We start from the raw sequence: 9,220 nt of genomic DNA, 5'->3' as shown, positions 1-9,220 counted from the left end.
CAATAAGTGAGACTCTGTCCCACACACACACAAAAAGGGCCAGGTGCGGTGGCACACATCTGTAATCCCAGTAATTTGGGAGGCCCAGGGGGTCGGATCACCTGAGGTTCAGAGTTTGAGACCAGCCTAGCTAACATGGTGAAACTCTGTCTCTACCAAAAATACAAACTAGCCGGGAGTGGTGGCACACACCCGTAATCCCAGCTACTTGGGAGGCTGAGGCAGGAGACTCGCTTGAGCCCAGGAGGCACAGGTTGCAGTTAGCCAAGATCCCACCATTGCACTCCAGCCTGGGCAAAAATAGCGAAGCTCCACCTCAAAAAAAAAAAAAAAGTTAAGTTTTCCATAAAATGTGAGTGATTCTCATTTAGTTCTCAAACCAGGAGCATCCATATTAGTCTGGAACTTTGAAATGCATGTTACTTCATCTCAGACCTACTGAATGACACAGGGTGTGGTTCAGCAATGTGTTATCACAAGTCCTGCAGAAGAGTATAAGAATTGCTAATCTTGGCCGGGCGCGGTGGCTCAAGCCTGTAATCCCAGCACTTTGGGAGGCCGAGACGGGCGGATCACGAGGTCAGGAGATCGAGACCATCCTGGCTAACACGGCGAAACCCCGTCTCTACTAAAAAATACGAAAAACTAGCCGGGCGAGGTGGCGGGCGCCTGTAGTCCCAGCTACTCGGGAGGCTGAGGCAGGAGAATGGCGTAAACCCGGGAGGCGGAGCTTGCAGTGAGCTGAGATCCGGCCACTGCACTCCAGCCTGGGCGACAGAGCGAGACTCCGTCTCAAAAAAAAAAAACAAAAACAAGAATTGCTAATCTTGGTAATAAAAAGTAAAACGAGTTTTCTAAAGGATGGAAGTAATGGGAGTTTTGAATACTGCTGGATATTTGAACATAACATACATTTGAATAATTTGATAATATTAAATAATGATTTTTAAAATTATGTTTAGATGTAAAAAGGATATCGTAGTTATAATAGGAACAAAGTGTTTTCCCCCCCCGGATTTATTTATTTATTTATTGAGACAGCCTCACTGCAGCCTCAGGCTCCTGGGTTGAAGGGATCCTCTGACTTCAGCCCCCTGAGTAGCTAGGACCACAGTCATGTCCCACCACATCCACACGCCCGGTTATTTTATTTTTCTTTCCTTTTTTTTTTTGGTAACAATGAGATCTCACTATGTTGCCCAGGCTGGTTTCATACTCTCGGGCTCAAGTGTTCCTGCCACCTCGGCCGCCTGACGTGCTGAGATTACAGGTGTGAGTCACAGCGCCGGCCTTTTCCCTGAATTTATGAATGAAATCATAGGTGATCTGGTATTTGTTTCAAAATAACCCAGGGAAAAGGAATGGACGGCAATTTAGATGAAACCAGACTGGCTGTAAGTAAATTATTATTGTCTACTTTTGTACATGTTTGAACTTTCCCATACTAAAACATTCTCAAAAAGCTGGAAGAAAACCCCAGGAAAACAAATAAGATGACTTTTTGTTTTTGTGACAGTCTCTCTCTGTCGCCCAGGCTGGAGTGCAGTGGCTTGATCCTGGCTCACTGCAACCTTCACCTCCTGGGTTCAAGCGATTCTCGTGCCTCAGACTCCCGAGTAGCTAAAATTACAGACATGCACCACCATGCCCGGCGAATTTCTGTATTTTTAGTAGAGACGGGGTTTCGCCAAGTTAGCCAGGCTGGTCTTGAACTCCTGACCTCAGATGTTCTGTCTGCCTCAGCCTCCCAAAGTGCTGGGATTACAGGCGTGAGCCAACGCGCCGGGCCTAAAATGATTATATTGTAAAAAATGCAATGAAGAAAAGAAAACATGGTAATGAAATGGTCTTTCCACTTGAAATCCTGTCTCTACCTAAGGCATTAGGATCAACTCAGGCCATTAGGTCAGCTTTCCTCTAAATTGCCCATTAAAAGCAACAGGGGCCACACCCAACCGGGTAGGCGGAGTGCTTTTCTGGCTGCATCTTAGAGGGCTGCATTCAGGTTCCATCCTGGAAGGGAGGAGCCGGAATTCCAATCATTATCTGCCGTTGACTCCCTGTCTCCAAAGCCCTTTGTTTATATCCTGATCTAGCTAACGCTTCCAGACTTCAAGAATCATCCAGAGGGCTGGGCGTGGTGGTGCAGGCCGGTAGTCCCACCCACTCCGAAGGCTGCGGAGGGAGGATCACTCGAGTCTGGGAACTCAAGCAGGAATTCAAGACTAGTCTGGGCAACACAGTGAGGCCCCCCACCCACATCCTCTCTGTCCCCGCAATCCCCTTCCGCCCCAGGTATCATCTCTACAAAACATTTAAATGTTAGCGGGGCGTGGTGGCGCGGGCCTGTAATTCCAAGTACTGGCGTGTGGGGGGAGGGGCAGGGGTGGGGCGCCATGGGCTGAGGTGGGAAGATCGCTTGAGTCCCGGAGATCGAGGCTGCAGTGAGCTATGATCGCGCCACCGCACTCCAGCCTGGGCTACAGACCGTGTCTAAAAAATAAAAAAAGAAAAAATTACCTGGAGGGCTTGTGGAAGCACAGATTCCTCAGCTGCTCAGCCACACCCTCCAGGATCTGATTCAGGATGTCTCCGGTGGCGGGGTGGGGCCTCATAATTTATTTTTCCAATCAGTTCCTCAATAAACTAAAGCTGAGCCTTTTCAGGCTACACATTTTTTCTTTTTTAAAATTATTTACTTTTTTTTTTTTTTTCATAGAGACGAGGTCTCACTATATTGCCCAGCCTGGTCTCGAACTTCTGGACTCAAGTCATCCTCCTTCCTCGGCCTCCCAAAGGCCTCCCAAAGGATGACAGGCGTAAGCCACCACGCCAGGTCCAGACTATATTTTGAATGTATTATACTACTGACTTAAACGGACCATGGTCACCCTGGGTCCTGAGATTAATGGACCAAATCATTTTCCCAGGGACAGAGAAAGCCCATTGTAAAGTACTTGGTTGTCAGTGCTGCCATATTATTTGTGAATGAAATTTCTTTTAGTTGCTCTGGCTTCTTAGAGTGAACTCTGAGAACATCTGCGTCATATTTTGCCACATTCTGCGTCCAACATTAGGCTCCAGCAATTCCTAAGTGCATCCGTTCCATCTGCCTTCAGCACTCCACCACGTGCCTTAGTGTTTTGGTTCTTGTTGCTATTCTGAACAGTCAAATCCTTCTCCTCTAACCAGCTCAATATTATTGCAGGCTTAATATTTGTATTTAGAACTAGATCGAAGAGATTATGTTATCCAACCCCCACAGTTTAAATCTGGGGTCTTTCAGTGAGTAATATACCCACAGGCATAAATCAGGTATAAAATACCTGCCTAAAATGCTCTGAATCTTTTTTCCATTCCCTTCATAATAAGTAATTTATTACCAATATCGTCCTATAACTGTTCTCAAACATTCTGTTCATTCCATTGGAACTTGTCAAGAGGGGTTTGTTATTTTCAGTTTTCTTTCAAGTTTCACCTTTTTTTTTCTTCCTTCTTTCCTTCGTTCACTTTTTGAGACAGAGTCTCGCGAAGCTGGAGTGCAGTGGCGCGATCTCGGATAGCCGTAGCCTGCGTCTCCTGGGCGCAAGCAGTCCTCTCACCACCCCCTCCCGAGTAGGTGGGATTACAGGCGCGCTACAACGCCCGCCTAATTTTTGTGTTTTTTCGTAGAGACGGGGGTCTCGCCATGTTTCTCAGGCTGATCTCGAACTCCTGGACTCAAGCGATCCGTCCCCCTGGGCCTCCCAAAGTGCTGGGATTACAGGCATGAGTCATCGCGCCCCGCCTAATTTTTAAAAAAACATTATCACCGAATGGACAAGACAGGGTATAAAATTGATAAAATTATCCCATTACCAGAAAATGAGGGAGGGGGAAAAAGAGGAGGAAAGGAAAACAGAGCTCATCTGGGTAACAGGAAGTAGAAGGAGACATTTGCTTATAAAAGGAGAAAGCAGGTTAAGAGAAGTAAACTACCATATCCTTAACATTGCTGTTCTTGCCTACCCCAGGGTGTTGCTGAAAATGTCAGACGCAAATTTGGATAGCAGCAAGAAGGTAAGTTTTGTTCTAATAGAATTACTTTTCTCACAGTCCCTTTTCAAAGTCTTTCTAGGTCTCCCTTAATGTTTCTCTTTTGCCACAAATCTTTATTCCTAGATGTAAGAAACCTCCATCTTGAAACCTCCTCCTCTTTGCAAATGGATTGTTAGTTTTCTTTCATATGATTATGCTTTCATGTGCATTTGGATGAGAGTAAAAAGAAGTAAGATTTTCTCCACCTAGTCCAAAGGAAAATATTTCTCTGGTAGGAAAGATGAGAAGTGCTATAGCTGGACAAGATAAAAATGGTAAATAAATAAATATGGCATGGATAATAATATTAGAGAAAACATAATTAAAAATAAAAAATAATTTTTTTTAAAAGCTAAAGTAAAAAGAAAGTGAAGGCGGTAATGTGGATAAAGTCATAAAGTGACCAATTGGTTACTTTCTCTTGGAGTAGGAAATAATATACTCCCAGTGGCCTTAGTACCAAATGAGTTTCCAGATTAGGCTTGGGTAGTCCTGGCCGTATGAGAAACTAGAGAAGGTGTCATAGTGTATTTACAGGCGCCACTGTGCCAGTCCTCTGGCTAAAGGACTGAATTGGCCAATATTAGCTATGTAATTATGGGGAAGTCACATAGCTGCTTTGAGCCCCTGCTTTTTTCTCTATAATAGAATAATGTTCCTAAATAACGTCTGTGTTATTTTGAAGTAAACTAAGAATAATGGGAAGTCATTGAAGAGGTTAAATAGGAGACAGGAGTGTGGCATCAGCACTAGAAGAGAATATTACAATAGTACTGGAATGGAGTTTATTCACCCTTGGATTTGAGAAGAAAAGCTAACTTCAGAACCATACTCAAACCTGTGTTACTCTATGGCATTGCTCATTTAGTTTTCTCATTTGTAAAGCAAGAAAATTAATAAATTACTACAAGTATACCATGAGAATTAAATTTGAGAAATACAGAAAGCACCTAGCATAGTGCCTGTGTACTGCAGAGAACCAGTAAATGTTAGTTTCTTTCTGTCTACCTGCTTTCCTACTTTATCTTTCATTCATCAGGTCATAAAAACAACATTGAATGCCTACTCTGTGTTGGGTGCTGTGTTTCTGTGAAGGCAACAGAGAGTAAAACAGATACCCTCCCCTCAGGTCTTGGAGCTGAAATGAGCCCAGTGTGGCTGGAGCTCAGAAAGCTCAGAGGTCATGAGCTGGAGAGGCAGGCAGGGACCAGACTGTTGGAGAATTTGTAAGCTACACAGCTCTGTGAGCTAATTCGAGGTTTGTCATTAACCAGAATAACAATGACAAGCCATTGAAGAATTTTTGACAAGCATGGAACAATCGGTGCAGAAATAGCAGAGTTACAGTGGATTTGGGGATAACAGGAGGTTATTGCTTGTGCTGTGAAATTTGATATGGGAATTGGGAATCTTGGGAATCATGTGATAGAAGATGGAAAGCCAGGAACACATTCCATACAGATTTAGGAGTTAATGAAAGTATTTTGTGTTTTGACTGATGAGGAGGAAGGCCCTGAGGGCAATAATTCTCTAAATCCAAGCCCTACCCTTCTATTTTCTCTTTCATTAACACCTACATGTAAATTGACTTTTGCCCATTTTTTTCCCCCCATATTTCCTTTATTTAATAAAGGGTCTGCTAATCAACATCACATTCAAGGAATCTCAGTAATTCTTTTCTCCATCCACCTACTTAACTGTCTTCTCAGTTCCTTATTCATTTGTTTTGCCTTGAAAGCAAGCAGTTCAGTTGTACTGCATCAAATGAGAATCAGTGACTGACTTCTCTTTCCAGAATTTCTTTGAGGAGGAAGTAGATGATGAGGAAAGTGTGATTTTGACACTGGTGCCAGTTAAAGATGACGCGAATATGGAACAAATGGAACCAAGTGTTTCTTCAACTTCTGACGTCAAGCTGGAGAAGCCTAAGAAATACACTCAAGGTATGGGGACAGGGATTGCTGGGTTAGTTCCGCCTATAACTCTGGGAAGCCCAGGAAAAAGTAAGGTTTGTCTTTCCTGTCCTCTGACTGTATAACACCCAGCTTAAATCTTACTTTGGGAGGCCAAGGTGGGTGGATCACCTGAGATCAGGAGTTTGAGGCCAGCCTGGCCAACATAGTGAAACACTGTCTCTACTAAAAATACAAAAATTAGCTGGGCATGGTGTTGCGTGCCTGTAGTCCCACCTACTTGAGAGGCTCAGGCAGGAGAATTGCTTGAACCTGGGAGGCGGAGATTGTAGTGAGTTGAGATCGTGCCGCTGTACTCCAGCCTGGGCAACAGAGCGAGACTCCATCTCAAAGAAAAACCAACAACAACAAAACAAAAAGAAAACATAGGTTTGAGTCCCAAGTCTGCTGTTGTAATGGGCAAGTCTTTAAATACCTGAATCTGTTACCTCATTTTTTTTTTTGAGACAGAGTCTCACTGTGTTTCCCAGGCTGGAGTGCAGTGGTGCGATCTCAGCTCACTGCCGCCTCCGCCTGCTGGGTTCAAGCAATTCTCCTGCGTCAGCCTCCTGAGTAGCTGGGATTGCAGGGGTGCACCACCATGCCTGGCTAACTTTTCTGTTTTTAGTAGAGATGGGGTTTTACCATGTTGGCCAGGCTGGTCTCGATCTCCTGACCTCAAGTGATTTGGGCGAATCACTTGTGATTCACATCAGCCTCCCAAAGTTCTGGGATTATAGGCGTGAGCCTGTTACCCGGCCTTGTTACCTCATTTTTAATGTGAGAAATAAAATTTGATATGTATATATGCAAATTGGGTTGTGAGAAATGTGAAAAGATATTTGTAAAATTTTAAAAGAATCTTGCCAACTTTAAATTATTACTACTTTGGTTCCATTCTTTTCTTAGGTCATCTACTTCAAACAAATGAACAGTTTACAGCTCCACAAAAAGCTAGATGCAAAACACCAGCCCCTCCCTTGCCAACTATTTTGCCTCCCATTAATAAGGTGTGTCGGGACACCTTGCGGGACTGGTGTCAACAACTCGGTTTGAGTACTAATGGCAAGGTTAGTACACTTGGGTGAATATCTGCTGCTGGGAAAAACTGTGGGAATCTTTGTTAACTTTTAACTTTATTTCTCTCTTCATTTCCTAAGAAAATCGAAGTTTATCTGAGGCTCCATAGGCATGCTTACCCTGAACAACAGCAAGTGAGTAATGAGTATGTTGATGGTGTGAAGGTGGGTTCTGATCATGATAAATTTTTTGTTTGTTTTGGGGCCTGCTCTGTACATTGTTGGATGTTTTGCAGCATCCCCAGCCTCTACCAACTGGATGTCGGTAGCAACCTTTCCTCCCCCTGCACAGGTTCAACAACCAAAAATTTCTCCCAGTGGAGAATTTGCGATTTATGGGAACTAATATTCCTAAACCCTTTCCACATTGACATACATGTTCAGGTCAGTACAAAGAATAATAAAATTGGCCGGGTGCAGTGGCTCACGCCTGTAATCCCAGCACTTTGGGAGGCCGAGGTGGGTAGATTACCTGAGGTCGGGAGTTTGAGACCAGCCTGACCAACATGGGGAAACCCCATTTCTACTAAAAATACAAAATTAGCCAGACGTCGTGGCATATGCCTATAATCCCAGCTACTCTGGAGGCTGAGGCAGGAGAATCGCTTGAACCTGGGAGGTAGAGATTGCAGTGAGCCAAGATCGTGCCGTTGCACTTCAGCCTGGGCAACAAGAGCGAAGCTCCGTCTTAAAAATAAAAATAAAAAAAAGAATAATAAAATTGACCCAAAAGTCCTTACAGCCCTAGCAGTTTACTGAATACTCATCATGAATTTCATTTGCAGGATATGCCTGAAATGTCACAAGAGACCAGATTACAGCGATGTTCAAGGAAACGCAAGGCAGTGACCAAGAGAGCAAGGCTTCAGAAATGTTATGAGGTGAATGAGAGAGCAGAAGAGACTAATACAGTTGAAGTGATAACTTCAGCACCAGGAGCCATGTTGGCATCATGGGCAAGAATTGCTGCAAGAGCTGTTCAGCCTAAGGCTTTGAATTCATGTTCCATTCCTGTTTCTGTTGAGGCCTTTTTGATGCAAGCTTCTGGTAAGATCAACCTTAAAGTGTGAGTCCCACTCCAGAGAACAAGGTTAACTTTTATTAGTCCAAGACTGAAACGTGGTCAAAGGGAAGGCGTTTGCTAAAATATCTGAAGATTAGAAATTGGATTCACATAGGACATCTCTCTTTCATCCATCATATTGATGGATAGTCATGTTTTGTCTGGATGGGTCTCTAAGTCAGGTGACTAAGTAGTGGCCCTTTTCCATCACTAAGCAGAATTCCAAGGCGAGAAGAAAGCATAACCCGATAATCTTGGACCACAGTCTGAGGTCTTCCCCTTTTCTTTCTCTCTTCCTTAAGGCATTTATGACATAGTGAGTAAGAGGAATGTATTGGTTCAAATTATTGCTTTACCATTTCCTAGATATGTGACATTGGCAAGTTACTTACTTTAAGCCTTAATATTCTGTTTGTTTGTTTGTTTTGAGATGGAGTTTCACTCTTGTTGCCCAGGCTGGAATGCAACGGTGCGATCTTGGCTCACTGCAACCTCTGCCTCCCAGGTTCAAGCAATTCTGCCTCAGCCTCCCAAGTAGCTGGGATTACAGGCACCCGCCACCATGCCCAGCTAATTTTTTGTATTTTTAGTAGAGACGGGGTTTCACTATGTTGGCCAGGCTGATCTCAAACTCCTGACCTCAGGTGATCCACTGGCCTTGGCCTCCCAAAGTGCTGGGATTACAGGCCCGAGCCACTGCTCCCAGCCAAGTATTCTATTCTACAAAATGAAGATACACCTATGTCATAGAATAGTAGTGGCTGAGTGTCGTGGCTCACTACAGGCCCAGCACTTTGGAAGGCCAAGGTGGGAGGATTGCTAGAGCTCATGAGTTAGAGACCAGCCTGGATAACATGGCGAAATCCCCTCTCTACAAAAAATACAAAAAAAAAAATAAAAGCCGAGCATGGTGGTGTGTGCCTGTAGTCCCAGCTTCTCAGGAGGCTGGGGTGGGAGAGTGGCTCGAGCCCAGAAGGTGGAGGTTGCGGTGAGCTGAGATTGTGTCATGGCACTCTGGCCTGACAGACAGATCCAGACCCTGTCTTTAA

General features: G+C 44.2%; 1 protein-coding gene across 1 annotated transcript in view; it reads left to right on the top strand.

Annotated features, from left to right (window-relative positions):
- Positions 1-2,170: 2,170 nt before the first annotated feature.
- DPPA2 (developmental pluripotency associated 2) overlaps positions 2,171-9,220 on the top strand; it is an 11,334-nt gene continuing 4,284 nt past the window's right edge. Inside the window, exons 1-6 of the mRNA XM_011932754.1 lie at positions 2,171-2,295; positions 4,014-4,059; positions 5,873-6,020; positions 6,939-7,099; positions 7,190-7,243; positions 7,894-8,155. Of these exons, the coding sequence (XP_011788144.1) occupies positions 4,027-4,059; positions 5,873-6,020; positions 6,939-7,099; positions 7,190-7,243; positions 7,894-8,155 (658 nt within the window). The 5' untranslated portion in view covers positions 2,171-2,295; positions 4,014-4,026. The remainder of the gene's footprint in view (positions 2,296-4,013; positions 4,060-5,872; positions 6,021-6,938; positions 7,100-7,189; positions 7,244-7,893; positions 8,156-9,220) is intronic.

Source organism: Colobus angolensis, unplaced genomic scaffold, assembly GCF_000951035.1.
Source record: "Colobus angolensis palliatus isolate OR3802 unplaced genomic scaffold, Cang.pa_1.0 Scaffold98, whole genome shotgun sequence".
Lineage (NCBI taxonomy): Eukaryota > Metazoa > Chordata > Mammalia > Primates > Cercopithecidae > Colobus > Colobus angolensis.
The sequence above is the reverse complement of the archived record's forward strand: the minus strand, read 5'-3'. Positions and strand labels throughout refer to the sequence as shown.